The sequence below is a fragment of the Ostrea edulis genome, chromosome 6 (assembly GCF_947568905.1).
Source record: "Ostrea edulis chromosome 6, xbOstEdul1.1, whole genome shotgun sequence".
NCBI classification, from domain to species: domain Eukaryota; kingdom Metazoa; phylum Mollusca; class Bivalvia; order Ostreida; family Ostreidae; genus Ostrea; species Ostrea edulis.
The window spans coordinates 12,853,741-12,878,038 of NC_079169.1; the positions used below are offsets into that span (position 1 = coordinate 12,853,741).

The 24,298-nt window shown below is 35.3% G+C and overlaps 1 protein-coding gene across 2 annotated transcripts; it reads right to left on the reverse strand.

Moving 5' to 3' along the window:
• Positions 1-1,098: 1,098 nt before the first annotated feature.
• LOC130047137 (uncharacterized) lies at positions 1,099-12,483 on the reverse strand. 2 transcript variants are annotated; one of them, XM_056141556.1, is made up of 2 exons: positions 12,430-12,483; positions 1,099-4,783 (listed from the first exon to the last, which is right to left on the reverse strand). In XM_056141556.1, exon 2 carries the CDS (start codon positions 4,347-4,349, stop codon positions 3,297-3,299), a length of 1,053 nt encoding a protein of 350 aa, XP_055997531.1. In that variant the 5' UTR covers positions 4,350-4,783; positions 12,430-12,483; the 3' UTR covers positions 1,099-3,296. The 2 variants fall into 2 exon arrangements, with proteins under 2 accessions (XP_055997531.1, XP_055997530.1); XM_056141555.1 differs by lacking the exon at positions 12,430-12,483 and adding an exon at positions 6,508-11,678.
• Between the last annotated feature and the right edge of the window lie 11,815 nt (positions 12,484-24,298).

Here is a 24,298-nt window from a genome sequence, read left to right on the forward strand (position 1 = left end):
ACCATCATATCGATGTCTGATGGCGGACCAGGAAAGATAAAGGAATATTTGGATCTCATCTGACCGGTTGTTCCTCCCCATCTGTCCCTTACGACGGAGGGATGTCATTGTGTAAGTAGATTGTTAATTTGTCTAAGGTACAAAGTAACATATGTTTTAGAGACTCGCTAGCCTCAACACGGCTTGGTTTCCGGTTATCTCCCCTGGTTCGGATTCACAATGCGGCCATACCATCCACTCTCCCACTTGGCATGTTGTGTGCGCTAGTGTAATGGTATGATGTGCTATCTGACTACGTGATAACATTTGGTTAGCTGGGTGTCATATATTGTAAATGTTTGGTTTACCCAGTGAATTCAAGATTTACAATATGACATGGAACTTGTTTTCTATTGTAATTATCATCCACAGTGTAAATCTTTGATAAATTTTGGCACCTATACATTTTGCGTCATTTATGCTTTAGGAACCAATTTAGGCAACTATGGTAGTGGCATGCCAGTTTCTGTTAACTTGATATACATACGTGTGTTATATTTTCATGTATCGGGTCTATTTTATTGCTATATGTACATGTATCCTAAAAAGGCTGTCCCAACGATTTTGAGAATGGTGAATCTGAGCATATGCTGATGAGTAAAATCAAAGGATAAAACGTGGGGATGAGGAGGGGTCTGCACAAAATATCGGGTATCTGCAGCACAGGTCCCCATGCAGCCCCTGTAAAGTATAAGCGTTGAGGAAAAGAAACTGATGTGTGTGCATGTCCTCTGTTCACAGAGCAGGTGAGTGGGAATCCCGCCCTACCTGTATTTGCAAGCGTGTCTGTAAGTTGTGCCCGTTTATTGGCAGTGTAAAGAGGTGAACAGTTCTAGTCAACATAAAAGACCGTCGTACATGTACATACAACAAGGGATGTTCAATTACTGTGGAAACTCTGGACTCGATTTAATCCCAGTAATGTTCTTGTTTACAAACTTCTTGCGAATGACTAGGCAGTTTATTTCTCACCAAGCCATTGAACCTATGCAATGTTTTGATGGTTAACAGCTACCCGCCATTCAGAACTCTAAATGAAGAACCAAACGATGACGTAGATAAGTTTTTCATGTTTTTATTTTTCTCTTCAATAATTTTTAATGTATTCAAAGAAATATATTCATACACATAGCATAGAAAAGCCAGCTTTCAAATTCTGTATTGCTGGGGATAACTCGTCTGACATTTAAATTCATTTAAACGCATGTACACTGGGATAAGATTATGCGACATAAATTACTCTCCATGAGGAACCCCAATCAAAAAATTCAACAGAAAACAAACATTTAACAAAATATCCACATTACCAACTAAAGATAATCACGATGAACTTAAAATAAGATTTTACACAAAGATATATTCAAACGATTTAACTAGGTTTTCGGTAAAGAAAAAAAAATATTTCAAAAGTAACTGTATTCGTCTTGTCAAAAAACGATAGTTAAAAAAATGTAAGAAAAAGAATTCCTCGGCCAGCCGAGATCTGGCAAGACAGAAAGCTAAATGATAACAACAGGACTAGATCTCAGGTGGGTTTTTTTTTCCAGTATATACGTAACTGATAGCTTCAAACATCACTAAAACAGAAGGGTCTTGTTGGTTATTATCTATTTCTCCGGCAGACGCACGGGTCGTGTTTAGGAATACGTAGTTGGATTAATTAAAATTGCCATGTTAATGGAAAATTTAGGAAGTCACGGAAAACAGAGAGTGGGAACTACTCCTATATACTCTACAAAATACCAGAAATTCAGATAGTCAAAGCACTAAAGATTTTCGATAGGTAGGTATTTTTCTCAAATAAATATAAATGCAAGCGGATAAAAGTAAATTGGCACAATGGAATAATACATATACATTTTACTGTATACTGAAAAAAAAACATAAAACGAAAATAAATTACATATGGTTTCACACAAAACACAGTATACAGACATAAGTTTTGGGTTAAAAATAAACTTCTGTTTGACAGAAAAGCGGTCGGATCTGTGAAGGAGGGGACATCACACGGTAACGGAGAAATTTTACATATGTAGATACCATGCGGTCGATCGTCAATACAACCCTCAATAACTACAGATGTATAATTGTATTTTAGGGGGAAAGTTAAAGCAGATATTTTAGGGTATGTTCAGCGGGTAAATGAATTTTATGACGCACTTTTTTAATACCCTCTTATGAACTCTATGGTTTTTGGTTCATTCCTTACGCGCGGCGAAATACGGAAAACCCAAATCCTGATTCTGCCACGACCAACTGGTCAGAGTAATAAGCAGATTACCGTTTGATTTTAAATGAAAGTTCTTTTCAGAATTCAAGAGGATTTTCATTAGCGTGATTTTAAATTAATGAGCTTACTGTAGCGAGTTTTGTTGGACAAAACCTGTCGACTGACGTAGCAGATCTAGACTTAACAGGGAACAATGCTCGCCCTAATTAGTTTTGAATGAATCGTTTTAATTACCCCCCGGTGGGGTCAAAACACCCGTGTTATCGACGTGATCGATTTATTGTCTGTTTAAAATTTGTCATCTCATCAACTTCTGATTTAATGGAATGGAATATCAAATTTATACACAACTTTTAAAACTGTGTAAAAAGTTATTACAAAATACGAATACGTAGTGGTATTTTCTTTTCTAAGGTGTAAACAGGAAAAATGTTGATCTATTCGATTTTATAGAGTACAAATGTACCACTTATGGGACGAAAAATCACAATGTCCCATTCATGAACGAAAGTAGGGTAAACTATTTCTCTGTGTTTCGATTTATAATTAAAATATTTTGCTTACGTCTAGGCAACAATGCAATATACATAATTCCGCATTATACAGCTCCAATTTGAGAAAATAAAGAAAGAAAATATAAATCATTATTGATCTAACATTCCCAAGAATTTCGAATTGGTGGGAAAGGATTAAATGGATAGATTTTTTAGGACTGACATTACCTCTCAAAATTGACAGATTTTACATGCATGTACAATAATACAACAGTTTCAAAGATAAACTTAAATGAATATCGTGGATGACTTTCATAATGCATCAAGTCTCTCATACAAATATATTGCACAAGCGAAACCTCTATCTTCTGTATTCGATTCAAAGCACCAAAAACACCTAATAATCCCATCACAGTATCATATCACAGATAAGCTTCAACCAGTAAACCTCCCGGAACTTTTCGGATCATCTCTGAAGGTTCTAAATGCATCACGACGTATCACACTTCCTGTTTAGGAAGCTGAGACTGTCATCATGAGTCTCCACCATATACTATGTGTAATGCAGTGTCCGTTTGAGGGGGTTCGTCCGGATATTCGATTTCCGGCTCCGGTATTTCCTCTGCTTGAACATTATCCACCCCAATCAGCCAGTTTATAATCATATGATCTTTGTCAGAATCCGAGCCCGAATCATCCTCGAAATCCTCGTAATTAACATGTTTTTGTGGTATGAGCTGGATGGTGGAGCTGTACCGCCTCATACCGTTCACAGTACCATTGATATACCGGTTCCTGGTCAGGTTGTCCGTTTTATCCACAGAAAGCACTTTGTTATTCACACTATTGTTCGTTCGAGATTTTTGCCGTAAAGTCACTTTTTGTCGGTTCGCAGTGTAGTCGGACAGAGGAGAAATCTTAGGTTCACTCTGACAATGCGTGAGTTGTTTCTTTTTAAGTTGTGCGGTATTGTTATTTCCACTCGAAAGGGAATTGTCTTTGGACGATAACCGGGTACGAAATCCGTTCTTTGTCGACCTGGGCGTGCTCATCTTACCTTTCTTCTCGATAGATTCCAATTTCAAAGTACTTGTCGTGGACGCAGTGTTAGTCTGCTCCGATGGAACCCAAGTTTTTGACCTCAGAATATATCCATTAGTCAGTTTTTTACCATTGCTGTTGCTGGATTCAGACGATTCTTGACTGAATGGAGACTTGGCAAAGCGCTGTCTGTGAGAACTGTCGCTGGCGTTTGTGCTTGGTTTGCTACTTTTACTGCGAATGTAGCGACTGCTGTGATAAGTGGGTAAGGGAGAATTCCGGGCTTTGTCCTGTATTGGTGGTAGTTCCGGGGCACTCATCCTCCTTAAATGAGTGTCACTGTCCGTTTTTGTATAGTACCTGTTCTCATTGCTGAATTCAATTTCCCTTATTGATCCAATATCAAAAGTCACACTTGTTCTTCGGCGGAAATTAAGTGTTGTCGCCGGTCTCGAGTTAAATCTCCCGTCCGAGCTGTTTGCCGGTATTTTCAATACTGATTCAAAACGATTAGTTCGCGTCATTGGATTGGATTCCGATTTCATCTTAACGGCGCATGCGTGGGTATGTCATAAAGAGTTTATTATGATAATCTATTCAACGTATCATATCTACACAGGTAGACTATTTAAATGCATTCCCATTTGTATTCAATAGATCTGTGTGAGCTATTATACTTTGAATGATCAACTATCGATAAGACTGGGCCGTGTAGTTCTGTAAACCTTGAACATGCACTGTGACGTGAAATGAGCGTGTGGATAATGTTCGGTCAAGGTCGGGTTCTTGCCGCCCAGGAAGGCGGGTCTATGACACTTCCACCAGCCGCGTATAGAGCCAATGTTTATCCAATACACAAAGAATATTGATTGACAAAACTTCACGCTGACTTGATCCAACTTTCAATATTTTTCTCCCAATATCCAAACTACAGTCCCACTTCTCTCTTTAGTCAAAGGTCGGTGTGAATTTGGAGATTCTGGAAAAAAAAACCAATGTATTGGTGTCATTCAATAAAAATAAATCTTGCCATTTAACTGACTACAACTCCTGTCGATATGTTAATATAATATAATATAATATTTATCATTTAATTATTGGCAATATCTTCAAATTAAAGAAAATGGCAGCATACATATCATTCTGTGTTGGAAATAAAACCTTTTCCACATTTAAAAGATTCTTTTCCACGTGGATAAGAAGTAATTAATAATAAAGTTATTGTCCTAAATCGGCTGACAGATGTATTTTATATCACAATTACATGTCTAATATCATTTAAGAAACAACATCGACGGAAGAATCTACGTAGCATAATGAATCATTTAGTTTTGCAGATTCCGTAGCGAATATCCCGTTCCTAAGATCCCATTCCTAAGATCCCGTTCCTAAGAACTGTTGCAATTTCAGATGAGCTATAGCAGAATAGTAAGCACTGTTTGTTTTGGTAGAATCAATTCTGTCTCCACGTATCAATAATACCCCACGTGGAGCCGACTGCAGACAGGGAATGCATTGCATTTTATCTTAATTTTGAAATATTTGTGTAAAATAAAACACCGATTATTTAGAACAATCCATTCTTCTAAAACAACTTAATATTAGACTTATATGTTAGAATATGACTGCCTCTTCTGGTCATAAGTATTATGAAATTACGAAAAATCCAATTTTTCAACTTTTTAATTTTCTTTCTTTTAAAAATGAAGAAATTGCTTTCTTCACTGAGAATTGAATAACTGTCCTCGAAGTGATATTGACAGTTACAAGATTGAGATCCGCCAAGAAATAAACCCTCACTATAGCCGGGGAAAAAACTCTGGATGTTCCTACTTACTTTTCGGTGTATGTCCTACAATAAATTGCCTGAAGCTAGTAGTCTACCTATCTGAAATACCATTGACCTGAACTTGTCCTTGTAAGACCACAAGCCACGTCACTCAACCAATATTTACTCAGCACTTGTAGATTTATGTATTGGTCTTTGTAAACGTGAAGCATGGTATTCAGACTTATCTTTCATTCTTAAGTCTATTTTTGCTTCACATTGATTTAGATGAGCTCTGTCGACATATGATCCGAGCACCACCGCGGCCAAAGTCCCGACAAAAATCCGAAGTGATATTATACATCCAAACACCTTTTGACACCTCAGAGAAAAGTTATGGGAATTCAAATGCTGAAGATCAAATTTCTCCTGAACTGAGAATATTTGTATGTATAAATATTTGAAGTCGTCGTTTTTTAAATTGGTAACAAATAATGCGGATCATGATTAAACTCTCTTCAATTCGCGGACAAACACTCAAGGTTTACATGTCTACCGTTAACCGGGGCTCTGTTTGTCTACTTAATATTCGTTGTAGATTTTTTTCCCAGAAGCAGGGTTGAAAAGTATCAAATATATTTCAACCATGTAACCTTTTTAAACTTCTGTACTTATTTTTGGATACGGGGAGAACAAGGTTAGATATATCGAACAAATTTTACAAACCATTTTGGCCAAATTTATTCACGAAAAATCGAAAAATACGCACACTGTTCAAATTTCCTTTGAAGAGAACTTTGATTATCTTTTGTAAAAAGATTATTTTGTCACTTAAAATTATTACCAAGTCTAAAATGCCAAACACATCAAGTGCAATCCTTTCGAAGGTTTTACTTTTATTAGGAATATAGGAAAATTTATTACACCATACTCACCTTGGATAGGTAAGAAATTCAAATTTATGGCAATTTCGCATGTAATCCAAAACATGAAGTATTCTTAGTTGATAAAGAAACTTGAAAGATTCCACTAACAGGAAAAAGGAAAAAGTTGTGAGGTGTTAAGGACTGACTAACGTTGCAGATTGTAAATCGTGTCCTTAAAAGTCATAAGGTTTTATACGAATCCAGTTATCAGTGTATGTTTGCTATCGTTTCAAAGTGCAATACCTTGATTGATTAATACAAAAAAAGCTTTGCATGAGAGAAACCAAACGGGCACTATGCACGGGATCAAGGTGGAATTTTTGTCTGAGAAAGCGATGTAATGAATAATTAATAGCTTTCCATCAAAGAAAAGAAATTAATCTAATTGCAATTTCTGTTGGGAAACACAATTTTCATTTTCAATAATGCATGCAATCCTTTGTTTCCCCCCTGACCTACATGCTGTGTAAACACTTTGTTTTTAAGTCATGTTTCTTGCAATCGGCATTTTGCAGTGATATATTACAGCGCCCCAATGGTCGCATCCTTGTACGTATCTGATAATCGATATTTCTCATTAGATGATGCATTAATGCACCCATCAAAGACATAGCGCATGATCATTTTGATGTCAGGGAAAAAGAAAAGAATTAATTTCAGTTAGAGAGCTGAGAGCAATTGCCATTAGTAAGATAAATGTCTCGATATCATTTCTTGTACTTGTATCAATATTTTAAAAGTTTCTCGACACGGGTTTACCTATACCCCATTTCATAACAAAATACAAATATTCTTTAAAAATCTAAACTTAGTAAATTATATGTAATTGGCATTCACATGGACCCAATTTTCAATAACCGGGAAATATCGACCTTTTATCTTGGTCATGGGATGGCTTTTCCCGGAAGTGACAGGAGACAGGGCGAGATCCCGTCATCAACCCTGTCCTGTATCCAGTTCTGTTAACGTAATTTGTGTCTGTTCTGCTACTGCATGGACTATCTTAAATATTATCACTTTATAACTGCCAAACTGTCTGTTTTAATTATCGTAATGGCGGCTTTATCTTTGAAATTATATCTTTATTAAACAAATGATTGTCCCTACCGGCAAAATTTGTGAGACGACTTTCACTTGAAAGGTCCGTGCACAGAAGTATGGGAACTAGGTAGAGGATAGGCAAGGAATGTTTTATACATATTCATGAATTGGAAATAATGAAACATAGTTTAATGTAAGAAAGAGAGAATACTGCATATCGTAAAAACTTTCCTTAAGGTGTTAGATTTCCTATATTTACATTTACAACGGTTTTATCTTCAATATCTTTATCAATTGAATTGCGAGTCATTTCTTCATGACCAATACGGCGTTCATTAAATCCCAATTGAATGTGAAAAATCTTGATAAATATAGCACGTCTAATTAAACGACTGGGCATATTCCGACATAAATGAAATTATAATTCAAATATGAAAATTCTTATTTTTGCAGATGAAGAGCAACGCTCCATGCCGGCATTAGCTGCAATAATGTAGCCCTCTCTGATTTTTTTTTTTTTTTTTTTTTTTTTTAGGGAGAGGGCTACAACTCCTTAGGATCTCCGTAATAGTGCAAATGCGGGAGTGATTCACTCCCGCAACATTTGCGCTCATTCTAAACATTTCCTGACTTTCTATATGTAAATAAAATGATATTCTATGTTTCTTAGTCAATATATAAATTTACAACCTGCAACTTAAGATTTGTGAGGCTCTATTCTACCGTTTTCAACAATTTCGATAAATTCCAATTTCTCCATTCATATTTGTGCGCCATGTTATATGTACTGAAATTTCAACTTCCGATTGTCAAGTCATTTGCATATGTCATATAAGGTAGTATTTACATCAATGGACAAGTATGGAGGCGAAAGCTATTTCGTCGGTATTGAAAAGGTTTGAATTTAATATCAAGTTAAAAACCGAACAGCAGAGTGTAAATTCTTTCTGCAACAATATGATTTTCCTTTCTTTGTCGAAGTGGGTCGAGTAACTACATTTTCGCGCTGATTGTCCATGTTTAGGTTTTTCATTAAATCCACCCACGAGATCTCGCGATAACAAGCATGGCGGAGCAGACGAAGAATTGTGCATGCTGTACATTATATTTAATGAAAAACACCTTTATTAGACATGCCCGAGCACAAAGTTGGTACTCCTTTTGGTGTAAACAACATTTGGGACTAATACACAGAGTTTACTATCGATTATTCATAAAATTATTTTGCACCATTACGGAGATCCTATGGAATTATAGCCCTATCCCGAAAACGTCAGAATAAAAAAAAATTGGATAGGGCTACATTTTTGCAGCTATGCCGGCATGTGCTTTATGAAGTATGCAGTTGGTAAGCGGCGTAGCTTGATAATACATCCGATGACATCATTTTAAAGTTTCCTTTTCCACGTGACCATATACTGTACTGACGGAGGAAGCTTAATTTGCCTTATACATGTAGGGTCGGTCATAGAATAGTTCACTGTATACATCAAAGTGTGTGCTAGTGTGTGCGACCTGATGGCTATCATTTCGAAAAATTCTCTATGACTAATAAATGTGAAGTTTTCCTCCGTAAAAGGTAGATTTATAAATGTGAAGCTTTCCTCCGTAAAAGGTAGATTTATAAATGTAAAGTTTTCCTCCGTAAAAGGTAGATTTATAAATGTAAAGTTTTCCTCGGTAAAAAGTAGATTTATTTGAAGCTTTCCTCCGTAAAAAGTATACTTATAAATGTAAAGTTTTCCTCGGTAAAAAGTAGATTTATTTGAAGCTTTCCTCCGTAAAAGGTAGATTTATAAATGTAAAGTTTTCCTCGGTAAAAGGTAGATTTATAAATGTAAAGTTTTCCTCCGTAAAAGGTAGATTTATAAATGTAAAGTTTTCCTCGGTAAAAAGTAGATTTATTTGAAGCTTTCCTCCGTAAAAAGTATACTTATAAATGTGAAACTTTCCTCAATAAAAAGTAGACTTTTAAATAAAAAATCAGTATTACAGGAAACATTTTATACTCCTAGGCTGTTACCCGAACACAATCATTTTTTGCGATCGAATATATACATTTATCAATTCTCACGCATTGTTTGTAGCAAAGCGGGGATGGGGGTTAACCATGAAGCATAACAGTTAGTGGTAAAACTAGATTGTGACCGGTCGACAGGGGATGCTTACTCCTCCTAGGTACCTGATCCCACCTCTGGTATATTCAGGGGTCCGTGTTTGTCCAACTCTCTATTTTGCATTGCTTGTGAGACCTTACCTTTTTAACAGCGTATGAAGCACCGAGTCCAACAGAGTATTATTTCGACAAGTTTCAAAGCTTTTACACATTTGTCTAATTGTCGCGACATAGAACTTTTCCTTTATACATTTAAACATAGAAAATAGATACAGCCATTTCGTCCAGTTTTGCAACTGAATCAATTAATCCCAGCAATATATCGACTATGAAAACGTTTTTGAGTGTAGTTATTTTATTATTTATTGCAAAAGTGGTAAATTTCGATATCCAATATTACTTTTAACTTTTTTGAAATATGTTACTTGTTTGAAGAAAAACAAAATATCTTTCACATTTCATTTACCGATTAACCGTCGCTTGCATTTCGAAAATTAACATTACCTGAAATTGACCTCTGCATAATTCTAAAGAAACTTTATAAGCAGATTCATATCTTAGATTTTCTTAACTTAAATAAAAATGATACGAGCCCTAGTGTCCGTAGTCAAAATCAGTGAGCAAAGAACAGCCAAACAATGTATATGAAACACGTCAGACAGCATTTGACCCAATGGCAAATCACATCGTTATAACGACCTTATGATTTAAGAAATGCATACTTTAAACGAGACTGTTGAAACCCCAGTAACATCGAATTATTTTTTAGTCTGCCTCAACTTAAAAACTGATCATACGCAGAATATGCTCGTGCTTATCGAATCCGCTGATAGACATAAACACCATATGTAGGTGTAATAACTGACCTAGCCATGAATCAACAGCGGGGAACAATCCCCCCCCCCTTTTTTTTTTTTAAAAATATTAACATAAAAGTTATAAAGTAATAAATTGATTTCGATATAGAACACAAAAAGAAAAAACAACAACAACAAACAAACGGAAAACCCATAGCCGTTTTAGTAAATCTAAAGGGAATGTATATACACGATTACAAAACTACTGGGAAAGACTGTGTGGTACGGTATTCATTGGATCTTTTACACACTGATTTTGACTACGGATTACTCTGTTTACCTTATCAAGATACATGAATAGGGCTCACGGTGGGTGTGACCTGTCAATAGGGAATGCCTACTCCTCTAAGGCACCTGATCCCACCTCTGGTACGCGTATGTCCAGGGGTCAGTGTTTGCCCAACTCTTTATTTTTGTATTCCTTATAGAAAGTATGAGATTTATTATAATTCTTTATTTTCACCTTTTCATGGTACTTACATAATTTTTAAAAGCGAACGTAACCATCCTTTTCTATGTATAAATTCATAAGAGAAGGGTTACATGTTATGATAAAGGATAAAACATTTAACATTGTGCGATTGCTGAAATTCTATCTAAGTGTTTGTAAAATTATGCAGTGCTTAGCGGGTGCCTCTGATTTCACTATAAGTTATATTACATTATCGCTATGCTCTTTCGGGTATGGCGGGACGGAAATTCAAACAGGTATTCTTAACCTGACCAAAATTGCAAACGATTTCCATATTTAGGATCAAACAATTGAAATGATAAAACAAGATATAAATGCGATATCAAGGTTCGAATTTTCTCAAAACAGCGCCCCTAGATCCGTTCTATTTTAAAATGAGTTATCCTGTCAAACTGATCAAAGTCATTCACCTGCAGTACACCGATAGATTTCCATCGAAATGCGTGAAACACAGCGAAGTGAAGTATGATATTTAAATTGATCCAATTCAACAGTATTCAATAAAACTGATATCTCTTCTAAACATTCAATTTTCTGCTGAGGTGAACACATGTACAATTAATCGAATAAAATTCCGTATTGAATATCAGGCCGATGTACTTCAACGATCGGAAGTAGGGTATCGCGCTTGATCAGAAATATTAGAAGGTGAATAAACTTTAATAACAGTAATCTTAAATTATTACACGTTAGGTAGACCCAAGCCTTGTTACTAGCTAGGAGTAGCCACGGAGACAGCTCATATCGACTGAAACTCTGTCATTATTTAATAATTTCAAAAAACATTTCAATTCAGGTAATTACCATGATATAGAGACGAACTACCTTTATCATCAGGAAGTAAAAAACTTAATCGCAACAGAATTATCCCGCAAAGAATGACTGAGAGATTTAAAGCAGATCTCTTCACATTATAAAGCTTTCATATTTGCTTTACCATACAGAACATAGTAACACTTACACGTACTACATCTAGATACCACTTAGCAGGAAACTGTGATGATTAATTAATAGATCACATTTACACGTACTACATCTAGATACCACTTAGCAGGAAACTGTGATGATTAATTAATAAATCATTGACCTGTAGGGATTATTGTTTAAATTTGTATGTAAATAACGATTTTCAATTAAACACAAAGTGCAAGATACTTGTCGCAACATGATAATTTTACAAGCTTTTGTCATATTCAATTTCACGTATAATGACGGTATTCACAACCATTCCCCCTGCTGGCAAACTAATCAACATTCTCTCGGAAATCCACCATCAAAGGAAGGTTTTAGAGAACAAAACACCTTAAATCTACAAGATTCGTATTGCACTGTCAGCCCCCGTCTCCCTTTATAAAAAGCATTGTACAATATTCACACCGATATAAGAAGCACTGCATCAATTAAAACCAAAGTACTATCTAATATAGTGGAAGCCCCCTGCTTACCTCGTCGCCTGACAGTCACTGAGGGCAGTCTATTCTCCCGGTCTATATCCGCGTTACGTAATGTGATCGACGGTAAATACAGGTAAAACACCTTTTATTGATTTTCAACGGCATGGAAAGAAACCGATATCAAAGTATTACAAAGTGCATTAACATAAACCCAAATCATAAAAAATTCTCGCTGCCTGGCGAATTGATAACGCAGACGACTTGGGGCTATAAATGGCTGCGTACCAATCTCCCTACCCTTATCAGAAATCCCAAAACGTGCATTATATATCAGTTTGTTGGTATATAAATTCTACATCGATGTGATTAAAGTTGACTTTATCTAGGGAGAGTGCCCCGTTCCGCACCAAAAATAGCCTCCACTACAGAAATAAACGTTCCGATTCTATATGGTAGACTAAATATGAATATATCAAAGATGGAGTTCATCTATATATATATATATATATATATATATATATATATAATGTTTCCTAGAGGTCACAGATACAAATACCGGAAATAGAATGACTCTCTTGGACCTCTGATACAAGACAGAGGGTTTTGATATTTTATTCGCTAAGGAACATTGAATTTCTCAGTTTTTAACCAGCGCTAATATATAATGTATACATTATGTCTACCGAAAAAGGACATTTGTTCCGAAAGCAGATACAGTTCTTAAATATAAAATCAAACCAATCCGGGTTTTAAGAAACAAAAAAAAATGTACAAAACATGTCAACAAGCCTCAGCATTAGTTCCACATATAAGTGGGCGTGTAACATGACCGATCCAGCTACTTTGAATACCATCTTCATTCCTATGAAAACGATACAATCTTCATGCCTATGGAGACGACAGAAACTCCATGCCTATGGAGACGGCAGTACTGTTTGTTTGGTATGGTACTATGTTGCCTACAATATGATATGTAAAATTTAGATATTTCTAAACTTGTGTACATGTACCTGTTTTAGTGTTATGTTTTACTAGTGGCGGATTTAAGGGGGGGGGGCGCAGCCGGCGCCCCCCCCCCCCTTAAATTTTCAAATTTAAGGTCAATCGTGGTATCTTGTTTAGAAAAATGTACTAAACGATAAAAGAAGCAATGATTTCTTCCACTCCGGAGAAATAAATAACAAAAGCTTTTGATTTCTTGAATTATTTCATTGGGAGAACTTCATGTTTTTCAAAACCCCTTAAAATTTTACTAATTTCACTTTATTAGAAATGATAGAAAATAGTACAAATGACTAAATAGAGACATTTTTCAAGCCCTATAAAATCTGTAAAAATCCACTCAAGGCGGCCCCCAGACCCCCTGCCTCATAAAAGTGCCCCCCCCCCCCCGTAAACGCAATTCCTGGATCCGCCCCTGTTTACAATGCAGTGAATCCCTAAGCTGACAGGTCAATATATAGATGCCGTTTAGGGGGATTGTAGACTTCAAATAACGATAAACGACTTGTTGTGATTGAACTGTTTAAAAATTAGCGTTGACCACTTTACCCTTAAAGTACATGAAATGTTAATTTTTAATATTGACGTCATCTCAGATTGATAAGAAAGCCTAGCTTTTAGTGATATTGAATGAACTATTAGTTTTAAGTAAAGGTGTTTGTGTACGTCTGTGTATGAAGAAAACGTTTTCTTTTCTGTGTAAATCTCCCAAACATAGTCATTAAGAAGAGAATAAAGACCTTGTGACGTAAACAAAATATTTGATGGAATAAAGGTGCATAATTGGAACGTTACTGGGAGATTTCAATAAGTCAAAATATTCAGTGATCAAATAAGATGTTTGGGTATCATTTTTTTTTTTACAAAGTCCACCTCGAGCACCTATTGACCTTCAGAAATACAACATGTGGTAATGCAATACAGGGCTAATGTCCTAGCTTGATATCGGCGGAACTGAAGAACCATGTAACATATTGTAAACCGTGAAAAGGTGAGATAGGGGTGTGTGAATCGATTCATCGTTAAACATATTGTAAACCGTGAAAAGGTGAGATAGGGGTGTGTGAATCGATTCATCGTTAAACATATTGTAAACCGTAAAAAGGTGAGATAGGGGTGTGTGAATCGATTCATCGTTAAACATATTGTAAACCGTAAAAAGGTGAGATAGGGGTGTGTGAATCGATTCATCGTTAAACATATTGTAAACCGTGAAAAGGTGAGATAGGGGTGTGTGAATCGATTCATCGTTAAACATATTGTAAACCGTGACTGAAGGTGAGATAGGGGTGTGTGAATCGATTCATCGTTAAACATATTGTAAACCGTGACTGAAGGTGAGATAGGGGTGTGTGAATCGATTTATCGTTAAACATATTGTAAACCGTAAAAAGGTGAGATAGGGGTGTGTGAATCGATTCATCGTTAAACATATTGTAAACCGTGACTGAAGGTGAGATAGGGGTGTGTGAATCGATTTATCGTTAAACATATTGTAAACCGTAAAAAGGTGAGATAGGGGTGTGTGAATCGATTCATCGTTAAACATATTGTAAACCGTAAAAAGGTGAGATAGGGGTGTGTGAATCGATTCATCGTTAAACATATTGTAAACCGTGACTGAAGGTGAGATAGGGGTGTGTGAATCGATTTATCGTTAAACATATTGTAAACCGTAAAAAGGTGAGATAGGGGTGTGTGAATCGATTCATCGTTAAACATATTGTAAACCGTAAAAAGGTGAGATAGGGGTGTGTGAATCGATTCATCGTTAAACATATTGTAAACCGTAAAAAGGTGAGATAGGGGTGTGTGAATCGATTCATCGTTAAACATATTGTAAACCGTGACTGAAGGTGAGATAGGGGTGTGTGAATCGATTTATCGTTAAACATATTGTAAACCGTAAAAAGGTGAGATAGGGGTGTGTGAATCGATTCATCGTTAAACATATTGTAAACCGTGACTGAAGGTGAGATAGGGGTGTGTGAATCGATTTATCGTTAAACATATTGTAAACCGTAAAAAGGTGAGATAGGGGTGTGTGAATCGATTCATCGTTAAACATATTGTAAACCGTAAAAAGGTGAGATAGGGGTGTGTGAATCGATTCATCGTTAAACATATTGTAAACCGTAAAAAGGTGAGATAGGGGTGTGTGAATCGATTCATCGTTAAACATATTGTAAACCGTGAAAAGGTGAGATAGGTGTGTGTGAATCGATTCATCGTTAAACATATTGTAAATCGTGAAAAGGTGAGATAGGGGTGTGTGAATCGATTCATCGTTAAACATATTGTAAATCGTGAAAAGGTGAGATAGGGGTGTGTGAATCGATTCATCTTTAAACGTTTTAAGTTCTCTCAGAACACGACCGGGTATGTTATTTTATCAAAGCCATAAATTTGGAATTGGAAACAGTATAATAGTAAAATGTTTTATGTTTGATCAATAATGAATTGCGTTCATTATCTTATAATTCCAATATGGTGTTTTTATTAAGAATCATAGAAGTCAAAGTCAAGATTTGTTCAAATTTAGGGTAGACATATTTCTTAGATATTATATGCAGTTCAGAAAATGCTGGTACTTCAATTGTGATAAACCCCATCTTTGTTGGATATGTTGGCCGATGTCTGTACCGTGTCTATGAGCTGGTGTCTTTACCGTGTGTATGAGCTGATGTTTGATGTCTGTACAGTGTCTATGAGCTGGTGTCTGATGTATGTACCGTGTCTATGAGCTGGTGTCTGATGTATGTACCGTGTCTATGAGCTGATGTTTGATGTCTGTACCGTGTCTATGAGCTGATGTTTGATGTCTGTACCGTGTCTATGAGCTGGTGTCTGATGTCTGTACCGTGTCTATGAGCTGGTGTCTGATGTATGTACCGTGTATATGAGCTGATGCTTTAGCCTTGCCTATTGGGGAGTGTATTGTTATGCGTCAGAATTAGCCTTGATAATACAGCAGCAGAATACACAAACAAAGGCAATCGAATGTCTTTGTTTGCTTTATTTACTATCCTTGTGAACGTCTTTGGTTTACTTACTATCCGGTATTCGTGTGAATGTATTCGATTTACTTACTATCCGGTATCTTTGTGAAAGTTTTTGTTTTACTTACTATCCGGTATCTTTGTGAATGTTTTTGTTTTACTTACTATCCGGAATCTTATCAGACCGGACATTCGGTGTAAACCGGCGGGCCAAAAACAGGCAACTGAAGTTACACACCAAGTTACCAAAGGTCAACCGGCGCAATCGGCGTACGCCAGTTTGACAAATGATATCCCACCAGACATTGACCATTGAGTATAATGTCTGGGAGCATAAAAGTCTTGTTTTCACAGAGAATTCTATAAATCGCAGAGGAAAGAAAATCAACCATGATATGTTGATCCAAATATGTTAGAAAAACATTAAAGTTTGAATAAATATGCGAAGTTTTGAATTTTCAAAGGACATTCTTCTCAATCTGAACCAATATTCTATCAAAAGCAGGTGCTAAATCGCTGTGATAAACAAACAGAATCCGTCAATATGTAAACCTTGGGTTTGTTATTGGGAGCTCTAACATCAATCTCAAAGCAGACAGCTAACTTATTCGAACTTCCAAACTTTTCATTTCTTCACAATGACATACCTTAGGTAAAAAAAACAAAAACAAATCGGAACTTAGGAGAACAGTATACGACAATTCCTTACTGAACTCCGAAAAATTCCAATTTAAAAAAGTTTAAAATCATAACAATTTCATTTTTTTGGTAACGGGTAGGGTCATCGTAAGTTCATAAAATCATAAGTGACGAACTTATGTGCTACAATTTTTTATTGCTTTATTTTTATAGATATCAATACCACTGTACTCCATGATTGATCTGAAGAAAAAAACTATATCAAATGTGCTTACAAAAAACTACAGTTGTAGAGGTATAAATGAAAATAGTTCAAAAGACAGTCTGACTTTTGTAATACTTTCTTTTCAAACCGGTTAGCCCAGTGGTAGAGCGTTCGTTTCGTAACAGGGGATTCGTGAGTTCGAGTCCCGCTCGAGACATGGGCGCATCAAACCTAAGACGTAAACAAAGGTAGTGGTTGCTCTTTCGCCAAACGCATGTAGAAGTAAGAATCACAGGCCCTTCGGATATGACCTTAGAAATGGAGATGCTGGCACAATAGAGATTCCCCCATTGATACGGCCCTGAGCACCTATGTTCAAGGCCGTATCAATGGGGGAATCTCTATTGTGACAAAGTCACGCAGTCAACATCTGACTTGTTTTCGATTGATTGGTTTTCGTCCCGTCAAGAATTTTTCACTCATACTGATACGTCACAATAGAGATTCCCCCATTGATACAGCCCTGAGCATAGGTGCTCAGGGCCGTATCAATGGGGGAATCTCTATTGTGTCAACATAAGACATTAGCATACCACGTGCTATATTCCGACTAATTCTTGAATATGTAACTTAAGTGTTTTACACATGATAAGATAATGAATTTAGTTTGGTAAGTCCTTTTCCCTATAATATCTACAGTCGATGAACTCGACGCTATTATTTATTTCCAACCACATGTGAAGACTCTTGCAATGCATTCGTCATACGAATAAAGCCAACCGAAGGTGTCCAGAAGTTAAATTAGTCAAGAATGAACTAAAATGTCGACTTGTTCCTTTCATCTGGGATGAAATAAAATAATATTCTCCATTTGTTTTTATATATCGTCATTTTAAATACATTAGCAATGTTAGTTTAGAAAGAAAAATATCTGTGAAATGAAATTATTAAAATTTTATTTCTTGGTGACTCTTTGTGCTTCTGAAAACAAACTTCGGCTTTGAACAAGCAATTTTGACTTGAGGGGTAAATATTCCTGAATAAAAATCGCGCTAAACTTTGAAACCAGAGCAGAGTTGTATTTAGGGGGTGGGGGGATAGAGTCTCGGTGTGCGTAGTCCTTTGCTGATAATTTCTATCCACGGAGGGTTTAAGACTGATGGTTATTTCTGTGTGCGTAAACGTCTCGTTTTCACAGGAACACGTCAATCTATAGCGGAAACGGAAACAACTGTTTATCCAAATATGTAACCGAAAACATTAGAAATTGAACAAGTATGCGAAGATTTTTATTTCAAAGGACATTGTACCCGATCTAGGACAAATTTCTGTCAACAAAAGTCACTAAATCGTCGCCAAAAAAGAGAGAATTTTTTTTTTAAATCTCGGTATGTGTAAACATTATTTGGTTTATGATTTAAGAATTTTTAAAACATTGATCTCAAAGATAATCTCCATCAATAATTCCAAATAATTTGTATTGGTTGTGGTAGCTCAATGGTAGAGCGCTTGCTTTATAAGCGGAAGGTCGTGAGTTCGAGTCTCGCTCGTGTCATGGCCGCGTCAAACCTAAGACGTTAAAATAGGTAGTGGTTGCTCCATCACCAACCGCTCAACATTTAGAAGTGAGAGTTACGGGTCTTAAGGATGCGACATTAAAACTGATGTCTCTTATCGCGACAAGCATTTGCACGAACTAACCTTGGCGGCTACGGCTCTGAGCGACATGCATAAATGATGCCACGCACAGCTGATGATGTGAGTGAAACATTCTCGAAGGGATACTAAGATAGATAAACAAACAAACCTAATTTCTGTCAATTATGTATGCTTTTTTAGAGTACATGACATAAAAGGTGACGAAATATCTCGATATAAAGGAAACCTTATTTTTGTATAAACGTCCGTGTTAGTTACTTAGCTTTGGGCAAACACTATTTTTATGTCATTAAGTAGTACACAAACTAGTAAAATGAGTCTACTCGTGTTAAATAAATATATTCTATGAATACGAAACAACGTAAAAAAAAAAAAAAAAAATGGCGATTTTTCCAGGATATCGAAAATTGCGGGAAGACGCCATCTTTATGATGTCAGAATTCTATAATTCATATCATTTTCGTGATGCTGAAAATAAATTGGAAGTGACATTGGCAATCTTGAATAAAGCACATTTAATATTGAAACAGTAACACGATTGTCAAGTTATGGTGGGTTACATATGTAACACAGCCTTTATTGTACACATTTCTTTGCTGTTTCACTTTAAGAGTAAAAACTTCTATCCATAATCAGAGAGTGTAGGATAGATCACGGGGTGAATTCTGGGTGCATATAAGTCTAGTTTTCAGAACATGTCAATCTACAGCGGAAAAGGAAACAACTTTTTATTCAAACATGTTAAGAAAACAGTGAAGTGTTAACAAGCAAGCAAAGTTTTGAATTTTCAAAGACATTCTTCTCAATCTGAACCAATATTCTATCAAAAGCAGGTGCTAAATCGCTGTGATAAACAAACAGAATCCGTCAATATGTAAACCTTGGGTTTGTTATTGGAAGCTCTGACATCATTCTCAAAGCAGACAGCTGACTTATTCGAACTTCCAAACTTTTCATTTCTTCACAATGTACGTAATCAAGAACATAGTACTTGAGAGAAGGTTTATTTATCATGACAATACTCGTCTTTACGGACCTCTACAAAACTTGAGGATTGAAAAAAAAAATCATTTTTTTTTTATAATAGAGTTCATCTGCATAAACAATTTCACATAACTTTTCTGTAATACGTACGGCATTTGACGGACGGGACATCGTGCCAAAACTTCTTGATTCTTTTTATTGAAATTTCATTTTTTGTGAATCTCTATGTTTCTGAAAACGATTTTGGACATGTAACTAACATTTTCCAGTCATTTATGTGCACTAAAAGTATGAATTGATAACATTGATATCAAGTTTGTACATGGCTGTTTGTGATTTCCCTGGAAGAAAACTGCGTGAAAATGGTCCTTTTCTGTAAGAACACTGACTTTAGAGAAAGCGTCATCTATTTAATATTTATGACTGTCAAACCGAATCCTTACTTAGGGTACAGAGATATCCCCTGGTGTGCGCTTCAGGCCTACAAGACACAGTCATTGATTGTCCGTGCACTGCAAGTTCATTTGAAATGGTCCTGACCACGGCTGCAGATAATTCTATGACCTAAGAAGAAAATATCTACTCTGATATTTATATATATGTGACACTAAAATTTCCTTTTAGCCTTCAAGACAATAAACACTCAAAGGTATGCGAAGAGACAACGAACTTTTGTGGTAAGCAAATCTGCAAAACCTTGGGGACAAAGGAACCAGGATGTTTACGAATATTTGATTTCCTACCAGTCTCCAGTATCCTCATAAAAAAGTCTTCGTCCTAGCGCTAAACAAGCCCACCCGACAGTATTAGTTTACAACATCCTGGATTTCAACTAAATACGAATTATTCCAGGGATTTAGAAACATTTTAGAGAAGCCTGGTAACAAAGATATAAAATTGTTTATGATCAAACTTGATTTAACCGGTATTATACGACGGAATAAATTAACCCAAATCTTAACGTTCCGGATAATGCAAAACATTCGGTGCTCTTTTTTTATTTTACAGAAAAGCATTATGTTCAGCGAAATATATTTTAAGATGATGCCAGATTATTGCTCAAATTTAAAAATCAATTTTCATTCGGGCGTTTGATCTTTTTTTGGTCGTATCACGAAGAGCAAGGAAATTTAAATTCAAACGTTTTGATTAAATTTCGCAAACAGTTATCTTTAAGGTAAAGTCATTCTGACAAAAGGTCAGTCAAACTGTGGCACTCTATGACATTGATGAAGGACGGCACTAATGAGCCAAAAACAGAAATGTTTAACTAAAACGACCTCATGAATTCACACTATCTGTTTTGAACTATCTGTTATGTATTGCAGGTCCCGTGGACATCCGGATTAGAATAGGTTCTCAATACCCCTCGCTTGTCGTAAGAGACTAATTGCGGCGATACCTCGGATGAGACCACAGAAGCCGAGGCCCCGTGTCACAACAGGTGTGGCACGATAAAGATCCCACCCTGCTCAAAGGCCGTAGGGGCCGAACATAGGGCTAAATTTTGCAGCCCTTCACCTGCAATGTTAGTGAAAAATTCTCGAAGGAGACTTTAAACAATATAAAATCAATCAAATCATTTAACATAATATATCTAAATGAGGAACATCAATAAATGTATTTGTTATTTTATCGTTCGACAAGTCTTAATTTTTTGCCATTCCTTCATTTATGTATGGAGATAATCTAAATGTGTATATGCACTGACGGTTACTTGAAGTTTTATACATTGTACATGTATATACATGTACCTATATAATTTGACAAGGAAGTTTTGATATTGACTTGAGATTTTCCTATAAATTGGTATTCTTCGAAAATTGAACAATACAGTTGCATGGTTCAGAGAAGGGGCTAAGGCGTTAATACCGAGTAGGTAATCGTACATTTCCACAAAAATAGAAATGCATGATTAACATAATGTGGTGCAGAAAGAAATTTGCGCTATTTTCAGCACTCGTGTTTTTCTCCCTCAGTTACAGTACAGAAACTGGTTTAAACATTTAATGGTTTCTATTACAGACACAAGTTATACACCATTGTCATATGGAGGAGTAAAAGTATTCAGTTGTCTTATATTAGAAAACGTAAAATAAATTCTAAAGTCATAGCGGTTCCCATAGCAATGAAATGAATAATAGAGATACATTGTCTTGTGAAGAAGAACTTAGTAATACAGATAAATTGTTTTGTGGATACTTAGTAATACAGATAAATTGTTTTGTGGATACTTAGTAATACAAATAAATTGTCTTGTGGATACTTAGTAATATAGATACATTGTCTTGTGGATACTTAGTAATATAGATACATTGTCTTGTGGATACTTGGTAATACAGATAAATTGTTTTGTGGATACTTAGTAATACAGATACATTGTTTTGTGGATACTTAGTAATACAAATAAATTGTCTTGTGGATACTTAGTAATATAGATACATTGTCTTGTGGATACTTAGTAATACAAATAAATTGTTTTGTGGATACTTAGTAATACAGATAAATTGTTTTGTGGATACTTAGTAATACAGCTACATTGTTTTGTAATACAGATAAATTGTTTTGTGGATACTTAGTAATACAAATACATTGTTTTGTAATACAGATAAATTGCCTTGTGGATACTTAGTAATACAAATACATTGTTTTGTAATACAGATAAATTGTTTTGTGGATACTTAGTGATACAGATAAATTGTCTTGTGGATACTAATGAATACACATTAGAAAACCTATGCATGATTACTTATACAGTGTAATTCATCACTAGATTTCAAAGAAACTATAGAATATTTTCCATCAATTATGCAAGATGTCATTCTTATTAAAAATCTTACGCAAACGTTTTGTCGAAATAATCAGGTGTGAAAATATTTTTAAAATAGAATTAAAATCACCAGCTCCTAACTCCGAATATCGCGATCGAATCACTGCTCTCTCCGTCGCTCTTATTAATTGATTGGTTAATTGAAGTTATCACGTGCTAAGCACGGGTACTTCGTGCACAAATCGTTTTCTGAGGTTTGTTAATTACATGTAATTCTATTCAGATCTGCATATACCGTGACTTGTGTATTTTAAAAACAATATTCATATAAACGGGTGATATTATTCAGCATATGAAAATTAATAGAAAACTATTCTTTATGCGGAACATTTTCAAAGTACAATTTCAACAGTATGTGAATTTTAGAGGAATTCCCAAATGTTTGCATTAGTCACAAAGGAAGTAAAATTAAAGGTAAAAGGAGGTAAAACACATCGATATCATTACATTCTTTTCTAACTTTAAATGTAAATGAGATTTTGTAAAGTTTAAAAAAGGAGAGATCTGTGTACAAATTATTGTTTAACTATTCATGGACACAACATCATTTTAGATCATTAACCTATACATTTGGAGTAAGAGATTGTCACTGTTAAACTACTGGGTACCCTCGTGCAACACGCGTGTTTTTCCACTGCTTGTTTTCCCACGACTTGGCCAATGATATGTTGAGCTCAAGCAAAGCGTTAAAACACAGAACAAAAAAAAAAAAAAAAAAAAAAAAAAAAAAAACCAAGAGAAGAAACAAATAAATTTAACAGATCAATATATTCTTTACTATGTTCCTTGACTAATAACATTTTCACGCCCTATTCACGGCATGTACATGCCCCCGTCTGTTGATTCTTTTAAATGTTATTTACGATTTTATTGCTTGTATCTCTCTCTCTCTCTCTCTCTCTCTCTCTCTCTCTGTGTGTGTGTGTGTGTGTGTGAAAACAGCGAGATGGTCATTTTCTTTAAAAACATCGCATTCATCAATGAAAATTAAAGGGTAAACATTTTATATACAAATAAGAATCTTCTTCTATTAAATCAAAAACAAATCTTGTTTCAAATAAAACGAAAATATTTTCATTTCCAATCAAAGACTCCTGATCCCCGAGTGACGGGAAAACAAAAGCAGAGAAGAATCAAGAATGATGGGATGGGGGACAGCTGTGCCTTAAATCAGTATAACCGATTCATTTTCAGTATAACACATAAATTCATTTTCAGTATAACACATTTATTTTCAATATAACATTCATTTTCAGTATAACAGATTCGTTTTCAATATAACACATTCATTTTCAGTATAACACATTCATTTTCAGTATAGCACATTCATTTTCAATATAACGCATTCATTTTCAATATAACATTCATTTTCAGTATAACACATTCGTTTTCAATATAACACATTCATTCTCAGTATAACACATTCATTTTCAGTATAACACATTTATTTTCAGTATAACACAATTTTCAATATAACACATTCATTTTCAGTATAACACATTTATTTTCAGTATAACACATTTATTTTCAATATAACACATTTATTTTTAATATAACACAGTTATGTTAACTATTACACAAATTTTAATATAACACATTCAT